Source organism: Sapajus apella, unplaced genomic scaffold (genome assembly GCF_009761245.1).
Source record: "Sapajus apella isolate SASKATOON/1434 unplaced genomic scaffold, GSC_monkey_1.0 scaffold43, whole genome shotgun sequence".
Classification (NCBI taxonomy): domain Eukaryota; kingdom Metazoa; phylum Chordata; class Mammalia; order Primates; family Cebidae; genus Sapajus; species Sapajus apella.
The window spans coordinates 15989473-16011280 of NW_022436983.1; the positions used below are offsets into that span (position 1 = coordinate 15989473).

A 21808-nucleotide genomic window follows, 5' to 3' on the forward strand; every position below is an offset into this window, starting at 1 on the left:
AGACCTGGGTTCAAATGCCTGGCTGGGGTGCTACTTTCCTTGTGACCTCAGGCACATCATGACCTCACTAAACCCAGTTTCCTCATCTGTAAAATGGGATAACCCTAAGACTGTTCCGAGATAGGTAACATACTTAGCACCGTGATTGACACATAAAACACTCAGTGACAAGCATAGCTAACATGGATTGAATGCTTGCTTATGTGCTAGGTGTTGTTCTAAGTGCTTTACCCAACAATCCTGAGATGGATTATTATTATTCTCCCCATTTTACAGATAAGGCAACTGAGGCACAAAGAGGTAAGTCACTTTGCCAGAGTTCACACAGATAGTAAGCGGCACCATCGGGAGTAGTGGTGGGGCCCTGCCGCTTACCAGGCCAAGTGTGGGTGCCAAGAACCCGGAGCTGACCTCATTCAAACCCAGGGAGTCTGGCTCCAGAGTCTGTGCTTTTCACTGCCTGTGTGTGTGTCAGCTCTTATTATTGTTGATTTTCACATCAACATTGAGATGCAGGAATTATGCCCATTTTATGGATGAGAAGTTGAGGATTAGAACAGATCATGGACTTGTCCAGGGTTACTTGTGAGTCAGTGACAGCCCATTTTCTGCATGGGCATGTGACAGGTGCTCTGTCAGGGGCAGGAACAAAGCCTGAGGATCCCAGAAGATCCAGCAGCAGGGCAGGGGGTAGGGGACAGGGGTGTTAAGATTCCCAGAGCCAGGCTGAGAATGCCCTACCGTGCTTTCTCCCCAGCCGAGTATCAGACAAGCATCCAGGAGAAGCTGCCACTCATCATCGGCTCCTCAGCCGCTGGCCTGGTCTTCCTCATAGCCGTGGTTGTCATCGCCATCGTGTGTAACAGGTGGGTAAGGGTCTCCAGGCTTGGCCAGGCCTGGCTGTCCCAGATGGGTTCTCTCCATCTATCCAGCCATTCCTCTGCAGCGCTGGTGAACAGAGGCGGCATTCTCACAGTTGCAGGGAGAGACATGGGCAGGAAGTGGAAGCCGTCAGGTGGCCTCCCACTGCCCAAGCGGCCACCATGGGCAATCCCATCCCTCTGGGTTAGGCGTTGCCCCTGACAACCCCACTGTTGAAAGGGGTGGCACATTGAGACACTGATACAGTGGGCAAGAAGGGCTGCAGGGTGCTAGGAACTTCGTGGATGGTGCAAGGGGCGTACAGATTGCCCTGCTTTCCGCATGAGTTCAGGGCCCCTGGCTGAGGAGCTGGAAAGATGGGGAGGACTTTGGAGGAGGGGAGAGGGACCTCCCAAGCGGCTAAGACGGCACAAGCAAAGGCAGGAAGGTGGGGCCTGTTCCTTGACTTCTGCTGAGTATAATGCAAAGAAAGATTCTCTTCTTCTTTAAAGAGTTCCCCATTTTGGAAGAGACCAAACCGTAAGGTCAGATGGACAGAAAGCCCTGGGGCTTCCAGGACCAGAAGCCATAGCCGGAAGATGACTTTGCTCTTTGAAGGGGGCTTGGCTGGAGGGGCAACCGGGGAAAACGTGAACCTGGACTTGAGGTGGGAGGAGTGGGGAAGGGACAAGTGGGCCAGAAAGGGCAGGCAGGGCTGTGTCTTCTAGGGCCTGCCCACCCTCTCCCGAGCACCTACTGTGGCTCCCAGCCCCCTGGGCGCCTCCAGGTGGCTCCAGCCCTTTGCTCTTGTTCCAGAAGACGGGGGTTTGAGCGTGCCGACTCGGAGTACACGGACAAGCTGCAGCACTACACCAGTGGCCACAGTATGTACACTCCCCCGCGGCTGGCACCCTCGGGCCCCTCACTGTCGGTTCCCCAGTGACCTCTTAAGCCACCTTTGACCTCCTCCTGCCGTGCTGCAGGCAGACAGTCCAGTGGTTGCCTGGTTACGCTAAGCTCACCCTCACCACCAGACCTTTGAAAGTGCGGTTCCCTCTGCCTGGAGCGCTCTCCCCCTTTCCCTTTACCCACCTAGCTCTTACTCATCCCTCCGGCTCCACCATACACAGACTCCTCTAAGCAGCCTCCCCTGACTCCACCCCACCCTGGGTTCAGGGGCCTCATCCGTGCTTGCAGGCAGCATTGAGGTGGCTGTTTCTTATCTCACTGCCATGAGAGTGGGGGCCACTGGAGGCCTGGAATTGTGTCTGACATTTACCATGTCTCCCCAGCACCAGCGTGGTGCCGAGCACATAGCAGGCACTAGACACAGATTTGCAGAATAAATAAGTGAATCAAATTGAATGAATGAGATGATGAGGACCCCGGGCTCTGGCCCAGGAGGTGAGAAAAGCAGCAGAAGCCCCGTGCTCCTTCTCTTCCTCTCACTCTGTGGCTCCAGACACCTGCTCTTCCCCAGTGACAGCTCTGGTGGCCTCTTCCCCCACCCAGTGCCCTCATTTCTCCCACCGCCCCATCTCTGGAACTGCAGAGGCCAGTGTGACTGGAGCAGAGGGAAGAGAGGAATGGAAGGTCTGAGGGAGTCCAACGTGCAGATTCGCCTCAGGCTCAGCAGAGCCTTGGCTTTTCCTTAAGCGGAATGAGGAGCTGCTTAAGGGTTCTGAGCAGAGAGCTGACGTGCTCCGAGTTACAGCCTTGGTGGGACTTCTCTGGCTGCTGTCTGGAGAATGGACCAAAGGAGCTGATGCAGGGAGACCAGTGGGGTGGCTGTTGGAAGGGTCCAGGGAAGACCTGATGGTGGTCAGACCGGTGGCAGAGTGGGGGTAGTGGGAAGTGGCTGGATTCTGACATATTTCCAAAGCAGAGCCACTGTATTTGCTGCAGGACTGGATGCGGGTGCGTAAGAATGAGCAGAGTCTAGGAGCTCCAGGTACAAAGCCTCTAAGTAAGACACGATTTGAAGTAAAAATTCCTGGGCTTAAAAATAGTTTGGGGCCAGGCACCGTGGTTCACACCTATAATCCTAGCATTTAGGGAGGCCAAGGCGGACAGATCACCTGAGGTCAGCAGTTCAAGACCAGCCCTACCAACATGGTGAAACTCCATCTCTACTAAAAATAGAAAATTAGCCAGATATGATAGTGGGCACCTATAGTCCCAGCTACTCAGACTCGGTAGCCAGCCGGGGTTCAAACCCCACTTCTGCCATTTATTAGCTATGAGCTGTGTTTATGTCCCCTCAGGCAGGTCATTTAACCTCGTGTGTGTGTGTGTGTGTGTGTGTGTGTGTGAGAGAGAGAGAGAGAGAGAGAGAGAGAGAGAGAGAAACAGGGTCTCGCTTTGTCACGCAGACTGGAGTACAGTGGCACGAACACGTCTCACTGCAACCTCAACCTCCTGGGCTCAAGCAATCCTCCTGCCTCAGCCTCCCTTGAGTAGCTGGGACCTCAAGCATGCTCCACCATGTTGCGGGCTTGCGAATCTGGGAACCCTGGTAGAAGGTAGAAAAACCATATAGACATCAAGATCATAAGAGTGGATGTGGACTCAGGGCTGTGGGAGCCTGTGGAGAGGGTACAAGTCTCCCCTGGAGCAATCCAGGCAGGCTTCACAGAGGGGATGGCATTTGATCTGGTCACAAAAAGAAGGAGAAAAGGGTGTTTCAGGTAGAGAGCACAACATGAACGAAAACATGGAGGCAGGAACCCCCAGGGCAGTAAGTCCTGTTAGCTGGCATGTAGGGAGCAGGGAGCTGGAAGTGAGGCCAATCCATGGAGCTCTGGGAATGCCAGGCAGGGGCATGCACCTTTGTCCTGCAAGCAGTAAAGAACCCTCCTGATCAGGGCTGCTGGCCACAGCATGGGATCCAGTTGCTTGGCAGTGGAGGTGACCAAGGAGGTTTTGAGCTGCTGTGCTTCCCCTTACCTCCCTGAGTCAACCCATTCCTGTCCTCCATCTCCAGCTGGCCAATCAGAAAGGACCTCCCCCAGGCCTGTTGGGAGGGAGGCTGAAGCCAGCTGCCAAGAACCACAGCCCAAGCATTGAGTCTGAGCAAGAAAGAGAACATCCCCAGGGAGCCGATGCCCCGGCTCTGAGAAGGCTGATGGGGAAGGAGGTAGTCATGGCGGAATACTCCAGGAGGAGGCATGGACCAGATTCTGGTTGTATTTCATCCAGGAGGCAGTGAACATGGTGATTAGGAGTACTGCCCCCAGGCTTAAGTCTGACAGACCTGGGTTCAAATCCTGGCTGTGCCATTTGCTAGCTGTATGGCCTTGGCCAGATGACTCAGTCTCTCTGCGCCACAGTTTCCTTATGTGTGAAATGGGAATAATTATCCTCCCCTCTAAGAGTTTTTGAGTGGAGGAGATCAGGCATATAAAGAGCCTGGCATGGCGTTAGGCACAAAGGCTCAGTAAGTAGCTGCTATTATGATTCAGATTCTGCTCAGTCTCATAGACACTGGAGGGGAGGGAAAAATCAGAAACAATCGTGTGTCCATTTCCTCCTCCCAGGCATCCACAGTCTTGGATGGTGGTTCTTAACCTCTCTGGGGGCCTCAGACTCCTGGGAGACCCTGCTGAAAGTGTTGGAGCCTATGGCCAGAAAAGCATATACATGTATAAAATTATTAAAAATCTGGAAGTCAGGCCGGGTGTGTTGGCTCATGCCTGTAATCCCAGCACTTTGGGAGGCCGAGGCAGGTGGACCACTTGAGGTCAGGAGTTGGAAACCAGCCTGGCCAGCACAGCAAAACCTATTAGAACTCTATTAAAAATACAAAAAAATAGCTGGGCATGGTGGCGCATGGCTGTAATCCCAACTACTTGGGAGGTTAAGGTGGGAGAATCACTTGAACCCGGGGGGTAGAGGTTGCAGTGAACAGAGATCATGCCACTGCACTCCAGCCTGGGCAACAGAGCAAGACTCTGTCTCCATAATAATCCTAATAATCAATTAATTTTTTAAAATCCAGAGGTCTATACCCAAGGATGGATTTTTGAGAACTTTTATTTTTTATAATATTGATTTCTATAACTTATGGACTTCAGAAGCAGCATGAATTACTTTTTGAAAAGCAAAGGGCAATCATAATAAATGCATCCCATCTCAGGAGGTTACCAGACCTTCCACCACCCATTCTTAGGACTGCTAAATAGCTCACAGACCCAAATTAAGAACGCCAGACCTCCAGGGCTAAACAAATACCCACACAACTAACCCCAAATAAAGCTAATGTGTTAGAGCAGCGGTTGGCAAATTTTTCTGTAAGGGGACAGATTTTAGGCCTTGTGGGTCTCTCTTGTATCTACCCAACTCTGCTGTTGCAGCTTGATAACAGCCACAGGCATAGGAATGAGGATGGTTGTGTTCCAATAAAATTTTATTTACAAAACAGGCTGTAGGCCAATTCGCCAACCCCTATATTACAGGCTCTAACTCCTAGCCTCCTGGAACGTCTAAAATAGAGGCTGAGAGTAGTCAATTCATATGTCCAAGGTCACACAGCTGAACAGGATTGATGGTCTCACGCACCAACCAGCCGAGCCTTATGGTGACCCAAGGATTCCAACTCCCAACTCCTAGAGCTCCTGCCTCCAAAGTTGCAGCTCCTGGGGAGGCAGGAGAATGTGAGCAGGACGCTGGAGGAGCCGGAGGAAGGCCTGGGCTCTGGGAGGACCTCTGGGCAGTGGAAGACCAGCTGTCTCTCCGGGAGGGGGAAGATGGATGGGTCGTCTTTCCCTTCTTTCAAAGCATTTTGCTGACTCAGTGCTTGGTGTTCAGAATTAGGTCTCTGACATCCAGGTTACCTTCTTCTCTTAATGCATAAAAAAATAAAAGTTGGGGACAGAAGAGAGGGAGAACCAATAATAATAATAATAATAAAATTAAAATATGCATCAGATCAGGAATCAAATTAATATGCCACCTGTCTAGCTTCATGCTGATCACCAGAAAACCAGGGATCCAGAAGGAGTTAAGACTTGGCTAGTGGGGGCCCTGGGAGGTGGCCCAGCAACCATGGATACTCAGTCGCTGGTGAGTGGGATGGCCCCTCCAGGGTCTGGGGTCCCATCTGGGAGGGCTGGGCAGCTAGAAAGGGACCCTGGGGGAAGAGGAAGCTTGAATTAGACCTGGAGAGACCAGGAGGAGATCTCCGTAGCAGAACCCCAAGGACGGCATGGTCTATTGCCTGCTCTTTCTGTATTCTAGTTCCAATTCACTCCCTTTTTGCCTCCTTTCTTTACTTTGCACCCCTTCATTCTCTATCACCCATCCATCCGTTTATCCTTCTGTGCCCACACCTGTGACAGACATTGCTTATCAGTCCTGCCAGTCTCAGTTGCTCAGAAACCCATTGCTGACAGCCTGCAAGTGTTGAAGCAAGAGCTGAGACCTACCTGCCAGCTCTGCTGGCCTCTGCCCCCTCACCTCCTACTCAGTCCGGTGCCCATCTGCTCAGTGAGACTCAGAGAGGCCAAGGGACCTGCAGGCAGTGGTCCAGTTCTTATGTGGGCCGCGTGGGCGTGGATTTCCCTCCACAGAGGAACTGGCTCCCGCTTTTCCTTTTGTGTGCATCTTGAGTCAGTCCACATGACCGAGCCTGGTCTTGTCCCGCAGTGACCCCAGGCATGAAGATCTACATCGACCCTTTCACCTACGAGGACCCCAACGAGGCAGTGAGGGAGTTTGCCAAGGAAATTGACATCTCCTGTGTCAAAATTGAGCAGGTGATCGGAGCAGGTAGGTGGCTGGTATCCTCACAGGTACCATGGTCTTAGCCATGGGTGGTGAGGCCACCTCAATGTGTACTCTTGGGCCAGACGGTAGGCTGTGGGACAGGAGCCTCAGAGGACCCTCCAAGGCCTGAAGGCTCAGCATGACCATGAAAGAAGGACCCTCAAAAGTCATCCAGTAAAACCACCTCACTGACAAAAGAGGAAACTGAGGCACAGAGCTGGGAAGGGACATGCACAGCGAGTCAGAGATTGAGCTGGGTCTGAAGCCCAGTTCTCTGGACCTTTGGTCCAGTGCTTCCCCCTCCCCCCATGCCTCCTAGGTGCCTCTCGCCATCTCCCGGCTTCCCCTGCACCCTCCCCCATGCCCAGCCACGGACAACCAGAGAACAACCATGAGGAATTTACTGTCCTCTCCCAAAGGTGGCTGGGACTTTTCTGGACCCCCAACATTCTTGAAGGAGTTCTGTGTCTGTGAGGATGAGTGGGCCTTTGAGGAGAAAATGTACCTGCAGACCCCAAGAGTGGGAACAGGGAGGTGGCCCTTCCACCTGGCAAGTGACATCCTGCCTGTCTTGGTGTTTCTGTCTCAGGGGAGTTTGGTGAGGTCTGCAGTGGCCACCTGAAGCTGCCAGGCAAGAGAGAGATCTTTGTGGCCATCAAGACGCTCAAGTCGGGCTATACGGAGAAGCAGCGCCGGGACTTCCTGAGCGAAGCTTCCATCATGGGCCAGTTTGACCACCCCAATGTCATCCACCTGGAGGGTGTCGTGACCAAGAGCACACCTGTGATGATCATCACCGAGTTCATGGAAAATGGCTCCCTGGACTCCTTTCTCCGGGTAGGGGAAGCCAAGAGGGCCAGGGGCCCTTGAATGGGGCAGGAAAAGGAATGATGGACACAGCTTTATACTGTCAGAGTCTGATGGGGTCTTGGAAAAGCTCTAGGTCAGGAATGGCTTGCAGGCTGTCACTTTCTATTCCCTTACCCATGGCAGGCACTGCTAATCAATCCCAGCACTCTCATCCACTAAGCCCAGAAGCAGTCCCAGAATTATTCCTAGTATGGTTCCCCAGGAAGCCACAATCAGTTGATCAGAGTTGGCACACACCTGAAATGTGTTTCCATTTCTGCTCTTACCCAGCCTTCTCATTATGCATAGAAGAAAACTGACTCAAAGACAGGTAGGATTTGCCCAGGGTCACCCAGAAGGTCAAGATGAGTCCTGGACTGGAACCAAGTGTCTTGACCTCTCATTCAGCGTTCTCACCAGATTTTGGAGTTCCCCAAAGCTCCATAGGCTGGTGGGAGGAGTTCAGAACACAAGGCCACCAGAAGAAAGTGTCAAGGTCTCCCAGGAGATCACTGTCAACCAGCTAGACAGAGCACAGCCTAGGCATCAGAAGCAAGCTGCTGAACTAGCTGCCATTCAGCAAACATTTGTGAAGCTCCTACCCTGTGCCAGGCACCTTCCTGCACCTTCTTGTTTAACCCAGAATAGCCCTGGGAGATGGGTATGATTTAGGCCCATTTAACACACAGATGAGGAAACCGAGACTCAGAGATGTTAGGTCACATGTCCAAGGTTGCACAGCCAAGAAGGAACAAAGCCAGAGTCAAACCAAGCGGGTCTGCTTCAAAGCCTGTGTTCTCTCCACCATCCTGAAGTTGGCCTCTAATGGGCCTCCCCCGGGGTCCCAAAGCATCTGAGTCCTTCCCCAAGGGAGCCCAGAGCCAGGCCCTGCCAGCCTGGCTCGAGTTTCCCATTGTGAGGATGATGCAGCACTCTGACGCCTGCTCTTCCGTTTACTCTGTGTTTTCTCCACTTCTCCCAAAGCAAAATGATGGGCAGTTCACAGTCATCCAGCTGGTAGGCATGCTTCGGGGCATTGCAGCCGGCATGAAGTACCTGGCAGACATGAACTATGTGCACCGTGACCTGGCTGCCCGCAACATCCTTGTCAACAGCAACCTGGTCTGCAAGGTGTCAGACTTTGGGCTCTCACGCTTTCTGGAGGACGACACCTCAGACCCCACCTACACCAGTGCCCTGGTAAGATGGAGGCAGGGAACACCGGAGTCCCAGGGCCAGAGAAGAGGGCATGAGTGTCCATGTCTCCCTGCAAGACACTTTCACCAACGCCCAGTTGGGCCAAGCACCGTCCTGGGCCCTGGGGACAGGGAGGCAGGAACCACAGCTCTTGCCCTCTTGCAGCTCCCACACTGGTGACGACCACATGTGCAGAGGCGTGTGGAGTGACAGGGCTGTGAGCCAGGACAGCCAGCCTTGGAGGCAGAGAAAGGCTTGCCAGAGAGGTTGATATCTGAGCTGAGAGTGGAAGGGCCCGGAAACGTTTGTCAGATGCCATGTTCTCATGGCAAAGTCCTGTGACCGGAATACAGGCTGTAGGGGCAATGGTGGTCAGCAGCAATGCTGGAGAGGTAGACAGGGCTGAACCCTGGCACCCCTGTAATGCCCAGGTTCAGGACTCTCCCCTGAAAGCAGCGAAGCTTGTTGAAGGTTTTAAACTGAAAGGACAAAGAACCCAGAGACCGTCCCAAGTAGGCAAGTCACAAGAGTACTGTGCTGTGTGAGGCGTGCCTCCCTGTTGGGGAGACGTAAGGCACAGCTGTGGGATTGAGGGCAGCTGGCAATTCTTTGGGAGCTCAGAAAGGCTTTCAAAGGGACTTGATGAGAAGGAGGTTTCCAGATGGCAGAGTAGGAAAAGGCACTTCGTGCAGAGGGCACAGCTGGTGTGAATGCCCAGTGGTCTGAAGCAGCATGGTGAGTTTGGGGCACAACGAGGTGCCTCATGAGATTGGGGCATCAGAGGGCACAGGGTGGGAGGATTAAAAGAAGAGGTCAGACAGCCCAGCCTCCCACCCACGAACCCTCCTCATTCCGTCTCCCAGGGCGGGAAGATCCCCATCCGCTGGACAGCCCCAGAAGCTATCCAGTACCGGAAGTTCACCTCGGCCAGTGACGTGTGGAGCTACGGCATCGTCATGTGGGAGGTGATGTCCTATGGGGAGCGGCCCTACTGGGACATGACCAACCAGGACGTAAGTCTCCAAGGGGATGGGCAAGGCCTCTCTGGCCCGCCAGATGGAAGAGGGAAGATCAGGGCTCCTGGCCTTGTGCCAGTCTCCCAGAGCATGGGACTTAGGCCTCTGAGATCATGGGCCTGCCTCCAAGGGCAGCTGCCAGTCCGATGGTGGCTGATTCAAATGTCTGCACAGGACCCTGGACTCTCCAGGCTGTAGGGAGTAGGAAAGGCCACCCATCCACACATCAGCATGTCTTCAGGGTGCTCGCACCTGTGGCCAGCCCCGAATGAGACCACATCTGCCCTTCAGGTGTTTACCACCTAACTGGGGGGCAAGATGATTATTCAGGTGTTGTTATCAGGAGCTTTTAAGATCAGATGCTAAATCAGAGTAGCCTTGGAGGCACCGAGGCACCAGCAGCATGGGCAAGGTCAGCCAGGCAGTGATCACAGGACAAGTGGGGTTCGAACGGTCGCAGGACGTGGAGACTTGAGGACTTCCAGTGGGAAAGAAGAGAGTGTGCAGAGGCTGAGGTGGGCTAATGCGGGGCCGAAGTCAAACCAAGGGATTTCCATTTGCAAAAATGCAGACAGGAAGGACTCAAAGAAACTACTTACCCAGGGAAGGTGACCCCCAGTCAAGTGTGGAAGGTGAATGGCCCTGGTTGCTGAGAGGGGTGTTTGGGCGCATTTCCTTGATAGAAAGGCAGGCGGGGATGGTGGGAGGGGGCTCCAGCCAGGCTCAAGGCCATGCCGTGGGCCTGATGGGGGGAGGTATCTCACACCTGGAGCTGTAAATGGCACTAAAATCAAGCATGTGGTCACATGGGGTCAAGCAAGGAGCCAGAGAGGGGAGGCCTTGGGACCATCAAAGCCAAGAGGGGGCTCACAGGTGGGAAAGAGGGAGGAGCTGGTGGAACCAGGCACAGGAGGGTCATCTTGGTGGACCCTGGGGAAAAGCTATCTCAGGGTGCTGCCAGTCCCAAGATTGGCAGATTAAGACCCAGCTGCCAGGTCAGATTAAGGGTCTAGATGGTGGGAACCCAGGTCCTCCCATCCCTGAGGCTGCCTCCAGGAGGTGAAAGTGGTTGCCATAGCAACAAAATAGGTCGGACGTGCAATGCAATGGGGGCAAGATATCCCTGGCAGAGGGTAGATGCCCTCAGCCCATCCACCCAACCCCACTCCACTCCCGCATTGTCCCAGGTGATCAATGCTATCGAGCAGGATTATCGGCTGCCGCCGCCCATGGACTGCCCAAGCGCCCTGCACCAACTCATGCTCGACTGTTGGCAGAAAGACCGCAACCATCGGCCCAAGTTCGGCCAAATTGTCAACACACTAGACAAGATGATCCGCAATCCCAACAGCCTCAAAGCCATGGCACCCCTCTCCTCCGGGTAAGGCGCTGCCCTGGCCGCCCCCCCCAGCCAGGCCCTGCCCCTCTTCCCCTCTCCCATCCCTCTGCCCCCACTTCTGGCAGATGCTCTTCCTTACTGCAGTTTGGGATGGGGAAGGACAGGACTAGTGTTTGTTGGGCACCTGCCCTGCCTTAGGGGTCCAGGGGAACAGAGGACACAGACTGCGCAGAGGAATAAAAGGACCTATACCCTGTAGGTGGCAGAGGAGGCATCCTTTAAAGCATGATCAGAGAGGACAGTATTGAAGAAAAATTACGAAAGGAAGGCCAGCCGGGGTGGCTCATGCCCGTAATCCTCGCACTTCGGGAGGCTGAGGCAGGTGGATTACCTGAGGTCAAGACCAGCCTGGCCAACGTGGGTGAAACCCTGTCTCTACTAAAAATTTAAAAATTAGCTGGCCAAGTTGGCATGCACCTATAATCCCAGCTACTCAGGAGCCTGAGGCAAGATAATCACTTGAACCCAGGAAGTGGAGGTTGCAGTGAGCTGAGATCGTGCCATTGCACTCCAGCCTGGGCAACAATAGCAAAACTCCATCTAAAAAAAAAAAAAAAATGACCAAAGGATCCAGAATCTTAGTTGGTGAATAGATTTACCTGTCACTAAGTTTCCTTCCTAACTACCCTCACACTCAAACCTGGACCCACTGACTTCCATTTATATCCTTGTCACACACATGCTCACACAAATGCAGGCCTACATGCACACAGATGAACACACAATTAGGCACAAACACTCATGCCTGCTCACACACACAGTCTCAGGCTCTCACACCTACACATATCCATAGGCACCTGCACACACACCCCCATTCAGAAGTTTGTATTCACTGTACGCCCGTCTGTGCCCCCACAGTGGGTCAGCATCCCCATGCCCAAGAGACGGGCTTAGCCTGAGGGGCGTTCACTTGGGGACCCGGTGCTTCCCTTCACCTTGAGGTCCCAGGACAGGCTCCATGGGGCAGCAGCTCCCCTCTGCCTTCCTTGGGTGGCCGTCACAGGTCTCACTGCTAGCCCTGCACATACTTACTCCTCAGGACTCACAATCCCGCGGGGTTTCAGAGGGGTGTCCAGCCAGGTGCCCTTAGGATCTAGGGCTGGCTGTGGCTAGAGACCCCTTGGGCCAAAGTCTTTCCTCCAGCATGTTCTTAAGAGCAGGGATCGTCCTGCTTCCCTCTGCCTGTCTCTCCTTACCATGACCGTGTGTCAGCCACCCCTAACTCTCCAGATCAAATCCGTCTGAGCTTTAAACCTCATGAGAGCCATTTCACTCCTTGCCAGCCAGGAAGGCATTCCCGTTAGCGCAACCAGCCTTAGCTGGGCTTTGGAGATACAGTCTCAGGACAGTCCAGAAGGTGAGCTTCCCATAGCACAAACCAGGGTGCAGAAGGATGGAGAATGGCACTGGGAGAGGAAACTATGAATAACCAGCATAGCTAGTCCAGCCGAAACCCCTCCTCCTGAAAATAAGAAGCTTGGAGCAGCATCTTCCCTCCTCATTCCTGAGGTCCAGCCTCTCCGCCATCCCTGCAGTGCCTTCCCTAGACTTCCCACTCGGTCCCAGCTTTGAGTTCTGCACACACACTCACTCTCACCTGCTCACACCTATATGCATGCATGTTTCCACAGGTTCAAACCCATGCCTGCACTCATGCAGAAGTACTCACATATATACCCATTCGCTTATGTTCATGTAAATGGATGCACACGTGCACATTCATGCATACGCAGCCTACAGGCATGTCCCTGCACACTCCCTGCAGACAAGTGCCCTGACTGTCTCTGTCACCTACCCCTAACCCCAGCATCAACCTGCCACTGCTGGACCGCACGATACCCGACTACACCAGCTTTAACACGGTGGACGAGTGGCTGGAGGCCATCAAGATGGGGCAGTACAAGGAGAGCTTCGCCAGCGCCGGCTTCACCTCCTTTGATGTCGTGTCTCAGATGATGATGGAGTAAGTGCCCAGTCACCTCTGCTGGTCACCTTATCTCCCCCTGTCCACGGGCCCCACCAGCCAGGTGGGGTGATCTGGAGGGTGAGGAATAGATCATGTCCCAGTAGGGAAGCAGGGACCAAGGGGCAAGACAGCCAACTTTGGAGTCATCCGCGGACTGATACCCAGGTCTCCCTGCCTACAAGCTGTCACACACCTACAAGCTGTGTGACCTGGGGCAAATCATAGCACATCCCTCAGCCTCAGTTTTCTCACCTGCAAACTGGGGATTGGTAGGAAGGGTGAGGGAGATATAAAGTAAGTGGGTGCTTAGACAATGCAAGCTGGCTTCCCTTCCCCATAGCAGGGGAGAGAAGGGTGCCTCAGCGCCCTGATTCCTACCCAAGTGCTCTTCCACCTCGCACCAGTCACACCCTCCAGCTGTGGCTGCCTGCCTGCTCACCGCTCCCCACTCCCCGCTGCGCGCTCCCCACTTCCCGCTCCCCACTCCCCTCTCCGCGCTCCCTGCTCCCCGCTCCCACCCCCCACTCCCCACTTCCCAGGACTCCTTGCTTTGCCATCTTCCCCACACCCCCCCCACCAGGCCCAGGCAGCTCTCTCCCAGGCACAGAGCCCCTCCATCCACACATTTCCCTAACCCACGCACTTCTCTCCCAAAGGGACATTCTCCGGGTTGGGGTCACTTTGGCTGGCCACCAGAAAAAAATCCTGAACAGTATCCAGGTGATGCGGGCGCAGATGAACCAGATTCAGTCTGTGGAGGTTTGACATTCACCTGCCTCAGCTCACTTCCTCCAAGCCCCGCCCCCTCCGCCCCACGTGCCGGCCCTCCTGGTGCTCCATCCACTGCAGGGCCAGCCACCCGCCAGGAGGCCACGGGCCACAGGAAGAATCAAGCAGCGCCAGCCACGAGACGTCACCAAGAACACATGCAACTCAAACGACAGAAAAAAAAAGGGAATGGGAAAAAAAGAAACTAGATCCTGGGAGGGGGCGGGATATACAAGGAATATTTTTTAAAGAAGATTCTCATAAGGAAAGCAATGACTGCTCTGGGGGGTACAAAAGGGCTTGGGAGATTCATGCGATGTGTCCAATTGGAGACCAAAAGCAGTTTCTCTTCCACTCCCTCTGCGAAGGTGACCTGGCCAGAGCCAAGAAACACTTTCAGAAAAACAAATGTGAAGGGGAGAGACAGGGGCTGCCCTTGGCTCCTGTCCCTGCTGCTCCTCTAGGCCTCACTCAACAACCAAGCGCCCAGTGGACGGGACAGATGGACAGGCAGCCACCCTGAGAACCCCTCTGGGAAAATCTATTCCCGCCACTGCTGGGCAAACAGAAGAATTTTTCTGTCTTTGGAGACTATTTTAGAAACTCCAAAGAAAGACACTTTTTCTCCTGTGGGCTCACAAGGCTGAAAGGGGCTTTTGTCCTCCTGGGTCAGGGAGAACCTGGGGACACCAGAAAAGTCAGCCTTCCTGAGGATGGCCGCCCCGGGTCTGCAGCTCCAGGTACATATCATGCGCACAGCCCTGTGGCCCGACGCCTGGGTGCCTGCTCCCGCCAGCCCCCGCCTCGAGGACTGATGCTGCAGTGACTGCCGTCAGCTCCAACTGCCGCTGAGAAGGGTTGGTCCTGCATCTGGGTTTGTTTACAGCAATTAGTGGACTTGGGGCTATTTTGGTCAGGGTGGTTTTGGTTTAGGGGGTTTGTTTGTTGGGTTGTTTTTTTTTATGACAATGAAGTGACACTTTGACATTTCCTACCTTTTGAGGACTTGATCCTTCTCCAGAAAGAAGGTGCTTTCTGCTTACTGACTTAGGCAATACACCAAGGGCGAGATTTTATATGCACATTCTGGATTTTTTATACGGTTTTCATTGACACTCTTCCCTCCTCCCACCTGCCACCAGGCCTCACCAAAGCCAACTGCCATGGGGCTATCTGGGCCATTCAGAGACTGGAGTGAGATTTGGGCGTAGAGGGGAAGGCACCAAGGTGGAGGAGCCTCCCGCTCCAGGACTGTGGATGAAAGTGACAGATTGAGGAGGAAGTGGGCTCTGAGGCTGCAGGGCTGGAAGTCCTTGACCACTTCCCACTCTCCTGCCACAATCTATCTAGTACTTCCAGGCAAACAGGCCCCTTTGAGGCTCCCGAGTCCCCTCAGATGGCCAAAACCCAGTTTTGCCTCTGGGAGCCTAAACCAGGCCGCTTGGGAGGCCGGACCCAGACCCGGATCATTCACTGTGATACCCTGCCCTCCAGAGGGTGCGCTCAGAGACTCGGGCAAGCATGCTCCTTCACTTCCCTGGAAAGAAAGTGTGTGATTTCTCTCCCACCTCCTTCCCCCTACCAGACCTTTGCTGGGTCTGAAGGTCTTGACCATGGGGAAGCCCTCAGCCTAGGGATCTGGTCACAGACTCCCTCCTGTGAGCCAGCGCAGGCACCTGAGCAGAGCAATCAGTTAGTGAATTGAATGGAAATAAACGCTTTAGTTATAATGGGATCCCTGTTCTCTGTAAGTTCCAAGGGAGATCCTGGCACTCTTGGGACGTGCCATGTGACCCAGGTGCCAAGCGTTGCTATTCTAATCAGCCCTTCCTCCCTTGGGCTTCTAGAAAGCCCAGGGCAGAGAATACACATGGAGAATGACAGCTCTACGTGGCCTTTCTGGCTTTGGCTTATCAAAAGCACAGGCAACAAAGGAAGTGAGTTGAAAGTGGCTCAGAACTTAGCACTCGATGCCCTGGGAATCAGGGTGAGCCCCTGCAGGTACATCAGGAACAGATCATTGATGGGGGTGCACTTAGAAGAGGGTCCAAGTGTCAGTTCAACTGCAACAGTGAGAATGTGAGGGTCTTAGAGTGCCCATGGACCCCTAGGCAGAGCCACAGGTATGACCACCTTATCCAGGCCAACTCTGGTTTTCCCTGTGCAAATGAGCTCCTGCTCACATTAAAATCAGAATTCTTCATGTGGCAGGAGGAGGCAGGGAGATGGATGTGCTGTGGACATCAGGTCTGGCTGAGGAGGGGGAGCCATGGAGGCCACCTCTCGGGACCTTTCCCAGATCCAAGGAGATGGCCAGTGGGAAAGATTCAGGCCACAGGCAGCCAGCTAGCAGCGCCACAGTCAGAGCAAGCATCCAGCACGGCCCAGCCTGTCGTCTGTCGCTCACCTGTTCCGGGAGCCTGAGCTGTAAAGGGAAAGGAAGGGATTACAGAGAAGTGTGGGCCTCCTGGGGGGACAGCAGGGTGAGCCACAGGGAAAGCACTGGCAGGTTTCCTGCAAACTGGCCGGCAGTGAAGGCCCACTGGCCTTCACTTTGTGCCCCAAAAGTGCCCCGCGCGGGTGGCAGCTGTCTCAGCACACAAGGTCACCTTCTGGCGGGAGCTGCCCTGATGCTCTTTAGATTAGTTCTGTTTCCTCAGCCCACCCCATACTGCTCTGGGGCCCCACGTGGGGCTGGCAGTCAGTGCCTCCTGTCAGATGGCTTCCTGTCCTAAGCGGCTGGGCTGGTGACCGCTAGCCAGCATGTCTGCCCCTCCACCCTCCAGGGCCAAGTTCCTCAGTGGCCATGGCCCCTGCACGCCTGCTTCCCAGAGCATAGGTGCTACAGACCTCTGTGTCTCCACTTCAGGGTAACAAACAGATGTCACTGTGACTGTCCCAGGGGCACAGGCGCTGCTCACATCTCTTCCACCTCCACCCATCCACCCCACCCGCCACTGGGGCAGTCCCCCCGCCCCAACCTCTTGCTTGCTGCTCAGCGGGGAGTGGCAGGCCGTGCTGCCAAGCGCCTTCCACTTACACCACCCGCTCGCCCAGGCGCACAGCTCTGAGCCACCCGCTGCCTGGTTACTAATCCTTTCCTGGCTCAACCTCCCCAAGTGCCAGCCCCCGCCTGCCCAGTAGTGTTAGGGGAGTTTCCGGCTGTTCTGCACACAGTTGGTACTGGAGGAAAGAAAGCTGCCTTGTAAATACAAGCCAGGGCACCGTGGAAATGGGGACCAGCTGCTCTGAGAGGGTGCGGCTGGCAGAGCCACGCGGGGCCAGGCTGGTTGGGAGAGAGCCATGCTACCCACCCCATCCCTACTGCTCCAAAGCCCCCAAAATGGATCGTTGTTGGTGCTCAGCAGTCCTCTCCCTGGGGGATGATATTCAAAATATCAACTGGGAAGATGTGGGCAGACCAATCAGAATAGATAATGGCTGAGTGCTAGACCAGAGGCCTCAGAGCCGGGACCCGGTGGCAGGGCAGTGGGAGACACTTAAGGGACTCAGGGCTGTGGCTGTTTACTAACCGGCAGTGCCTCTGACTCAGATGGCATCAGCTGAACTCTCCCCCATCATTTCTAATTGGTCCCCACCCTGCCACCATCTAGGGGCTTCTCTGCCACCACCTTGTGAGCAGTCGCTAGCCTCATACTTCCCCCATCAGGGACTCATCTCCAGAAGGCTGGGAGCTCCCACCCTGCCCAGGTATTCCTCCTGCCTGGCTGAAGCACAGGAAGGACGCAGGCCCCAGACCACCACCCACCCTAGGGCTAGGCCCAGGGCCACTCCTGGCTCTCTCCAGGGCCCCTGTAGTTTGAAGATGGTGCCGAAGGCTGGAAGACTCTTGCTAGGGAACATCACGTAAATGCATTCAAAAGACAGGATACCACAGGATGCTAGGGCAGGTGTGTCCCAATCCCAGGGTGGCAGCCTGCTTCTGTCACTAGGGACATGGATCTGGGGAGACACTTCCCCTCTCTGAGCCATCTATAAAATGAGAGCATTGGAGTGGGTGAGGCAGGCTGTGCAAGGCACTTATACACCTTAGTCCCATGAGGAGGCAGTATTCCCGCTGCATATTTGTGGGGGAAACTGAGGCTCAGAGAGATGAAGTACTTTGTTCAGGATTGCATAGCCTGAAGGGGCAGAGCAAGGCCATGAGCTTTGGTTTCTCTGCTTCTGATGCCTCCTCTACCATGCTCAATTAGATGACAAGAAACATTGGCACCTGACATGGGCCAGTAAGAGAAGAGAAAGCTCATGTAGGCTGGGGCTGCCAGGGAGGGCTTCATGGAGGAGGCTATCTTGAAAATGACAGAGGTCAAGAGAAAGGTCATGCCAGAATGGTCCAACATAGTGCGTCTGGATGGACCAGTAGAATGGGGGAAGTGAGGGCTGACATAAGGGGAGATTGAGGCAGTTTAGGCATGATACACAGTCCAGCCGAAGCAGATTCTTGAGCAGGAGAGTAGCAGGGTGAGCACGAGGTAATAGGAAGAAGCACCAGTTCAGCCATCAGATGGGGCAGGATGCCTCCCAACTACTCCTCTCCCTGAGAAGGAAGAGCCCCCGCTCTCATTTATTCCAGGAGAAACCAGGCTGTGCTGTATCAGTTTCCATCCTCACTGACGCAGATAATCCAAAGAGTCACTTCGGCTGCTTGAAACAGCAGGGTTGGGTCTTATGCTACCTGATTCTTAATTCAGCTGATGTCTACCCCATTTCCTCCAGGCTTCTCTAAAGGTGGCAGGGGTGAGGTGGGGAGACAGCTGCCAGGCACTGAGGGAGCTGAGTCTGGTGGGGGCAGGTGTGCAGGTGAGCATGAGAAACTCCTCAGGAAACCCATCCCTGCCCTGATCACCCTAGCCCCGGAGAGATCACCCACATGTGCTGGAATGGGTCCGGGGTCCTGTCTTTTCCAATAGTGTGTTATCCTGGGGAAACCCAGAGGGAAGTTCAGGGAGCCCCACTGTGCTGTGTGATGCTACACACACCTGTGAGTGCACCACCAGACGGCCTTGACCCAGCCTTCTGCAAAATGGCTTCTGCCATCAAACTTAGGGTGGATATGACCTTGCAGCTGCCAGTTTTTCCTTCAGAGAAACCAAGGTCAGAGTGTTGGTTGCAGAAAAGGACTTGGCCTTTGTCACATAACAGAAAAGAGAGTGGGCTCAGGGCACACTCCCTTGAAGGCTAATCTCAGGAGGTTGAAGCCACAGGGATTGCAATAATCACTGAATGCTTACATATGCCAGGTGCCAAAGCATCATCCTCTCCACTTTACAAGTGGGGAAACTGATTCCCAGAGATGATTCCCAGAAGATTCCAACCAGGCCATCTGCCTGCAGTCCTTCCTCCCCACCTCCCGGGATTTCTCAAAATGTATGCCATTGCCTACCTGTATCAGAATCTCCCAGGCTATTTATTGTTTAACATGCAGATTCCTGGGCTCCACCCCAACCCCTTAAATCAGAATCCCTGCGGTTGGGCCCAAGAGTCTCCATTTTTGACAGTTTCCTCTAGGAGACTCCTCCAGACACTGGCATCCTCACTTGACTTCCCCAACCACGAACTGCCCTGACGTCTGCAGAGAGAGGGTCTGGTGTAGACAGGGATTAAGAAGAAGCAGGGCATTTTCAGATTGGAGGCCCAAACTCAGACACAGATTAGGACCCATGAAGTAGGGGTAGAGCTGACCCTCAGGGATGTGCCCAGACCGAGCTAAGCTTTCAGGAAAATTTGAAAGATCCTCAGACCCAGAGTGTGTCTGAGTTTAGCTCCACAGCATGAAGGCTGCCTCAGGAAAGCTGATATAACAAGAAGCAGCAGCAATTTAATACCTTGGAGGGGCCCAGCAGCCCACTCAGGGCCACCCTGGGAGACCCCACAGACGCCAAGGCTGTGGTTCAGGCCTGCTCACTCAACACCTGGCCAGGTGGGGCAGGCACAGGCAGGGTGGGGCTTCCAGCTGGACCTAGAGCTACAGATGCCCCCCACCCAACACCAAGCCCCGCTACCCAGACTAAGACACAGCTTTCCCAGGAGGAGAGAGGAAGCCAAGGCCCCTGTCTCTGTGCAAGACCTAACAGGCCCTGTTGGAGGAGAGGAAGCAGGAGGGGGAGGAGGGAGGAGGCCACAGCCGGGACCTCATACACTCTCGGGAGCCCTGCTGAGACTGCAGGAGTCAAGAATTCTGATGGTCCACAGGTGAAAGATTCCAAGATTCTAAGACTGCAAAGCCCATCATTCTAAGATTCCAATGGAACGATTCATGTTTCTAAGATTCCATCACTATGATTCTATGCCGCTAATTCTTGCAATTTCCAGTCTCATTGTTCATTGCTGGTCCCCAAACCTGTGGGCCCTAGCATTTTTTCAAAAGCACAAAAAAAAGAGCAAGAAAGAGAAAGAGATGGGGAGGGAGATAGCTGAAAACAGATACGAGCAACAGCTCCATCCTTTGCATCTGAGTTACGGATGCACCTTGGCAAGGGCCAAAACCCTCCTTTTGAGTGGGGTGCTGACCTTCTTTCCCTGTAGAGTGGCAGAATTGCATATGTCAGGCCTTCCTGGGGGGAAGGGGACTGGTAGTTCCAGGCTACGGCTGAGTAAAGCCCCATACAGGCCACAGTGCCCATAGGAGCCAAGCAGGGGCCCCACTGGCTCGGTTTGGGGAGGGACTCATCTGGGGTGGAATTTCCCTCCCAGCAGTGAGGAAGCTGCAGGGCCAGGGATTTGCCTTGGGAGAACCCCACTGGGGAATATTCCCCAAGCAGAACCCCTTCCTGTTCAGAGCCCGAGTCTTAACACTGGACAACCACAGGGTCTTGCTGCAAACTCCGGAGCCAGGCGCCTTCCCTCTGGCATTTGGGACATAGCTTCCATGGCCACACAGCCCTCAACCCCTTCCAAGGACCTCCCTTCCCTTACCCTTTTCTAATCTTAGCCACTGCCTTCCAGAGCTGGGAGGCCACATGGCGGAGGTGCCTGTGCATCCCTCCGCGATCGGCCTGTCCCCTTTCCCCTCTGTGGACAGGGATTCTGATGTGCAGGGGGCACCAGGTCGAGCCTCTGAGGCTCACCCAGCATAGGCCTGGCAGGGGCATTCACTCACCCTCAGCCTTTTTGGACTCTGGAGAAGAGCAATTACCATTTGGTCATGCCCAGCCCCCAAATCATAATCATAGCTGCTATTTCTTCAGTGCCAGCAATGTGCCAGGCGCCGTGCCCAACTTTTTACACACAGTGTCTTGCCTAATTCTCATACCACTCTGTGAGACAGGTACAGTTATTACTCCCATTCCACAGACTAGGAAACTCAGAGACGTGACATGGTGGCTCTCCCAGGTCACACAGCCAGTAAGTGGCCTCTGACCCCAGCACCCCCCTCTGAATCACTATGCTATGCTGCTACAGTGCTCCACACTCAGCCCCTCTCCACTGTCAGATCCTTTGCCAGTCAAGCCCCAGATCCCCAGGGGCCACTGTGGCACCCTTTGAGCGTGGCCTCCCTGGAGCCGCTGTCAGAGCCACGGGCTGTGGGAGTGAGCACGCACACTTCTCCTGAAGCGTCTGCCGCAGCCTGAGCTATGCAGCGGAGCTTTCAACCGGGATAGGGGGCTGTCTGGCAGGGTTTCCCAGAACCCTGTTTCCTGTGGTCATAAACGTGGGTTTTCCTGACAATGTTAGGAGGTCAGGGAGCGATGCAGCTGGGGTTCCGATGGCCGTGGGTCAGACCTGGTTCCTCTGGACCCCACTGCTGTGACCAAGGAAATCTCACCAGCTGTGTCCAAGATCAACCCTGACCCTGTTACTCCAATGCCTTTGTAGGAGTATTTTTAGCAGAACCTTTTTTTCCCAAAATAAATGTGAATTGTAAAAATTATCACTTGGACTCAGTATTTCTTTTTCCTCTGAGGTTCCCCAGAGAACAAGTAGGAGCTTCTAGAGGCCCTTAGCAGGGTTCTGAAGCATAACTAGGAG

The 21808-nt window shown here is 54.3% G+C and overlaps 1 protein-coding gene across 6 annotated transcripts in view; it reads left to right on the top strand.

Moving 5' to 3' along the window:
- The window catches only part of EPHB2 (EPH receptor B2), a 208428-nt gene extending 186718 nt beyond the window's left edge, over window positions 1–21710 (top strand). For 2 of the 6 annotated variants that reach the window (XM_032300739.1, XM_032300744.1), the window contains exons 8-17: window positions 277–300; window positions 758–866; window positions 1678–1745; window positions 6505–6627; window positions 7214–7461; window positions 8458–8673; window positions 9534–9683; window positions 10874–11067; window positions 12893–13048; window positions 13708–21710. In XM_032300739.1, coding sequence (XP_032156630.1) covers window positions 277–300; window positions 758–866; window positions 1678–1745; window positions 6505–6627; window positions 7214–7461; window positions 8458–8673; window positions 9534–9683; window positions 10874–11067; window positions 12893–13048; window positions 13708–13816 — 1397 coding nt within the window. In that variant the 3' untranslated portion in view covers window positions 13817–21710. The remainder of the gene's footprint in view (window positions 1–276; window positions 301–757; window positions 867–1677; window positions 1746–6504; window positions 6628–7213; window positions 7462–8457; window positions 8674–9533; window positions 9684–10873; window positions 11068–12892; window positions 13049–13707) is intronic. The other 4 variants (XM_032300742.1, XM_032300745.1, XM_032300740.1 and 1 more) reach the window with 3 other exon arrangements.
- The last annotated feature ends 98 nt before the right edge of the window (window positions 21711–21808 follow it).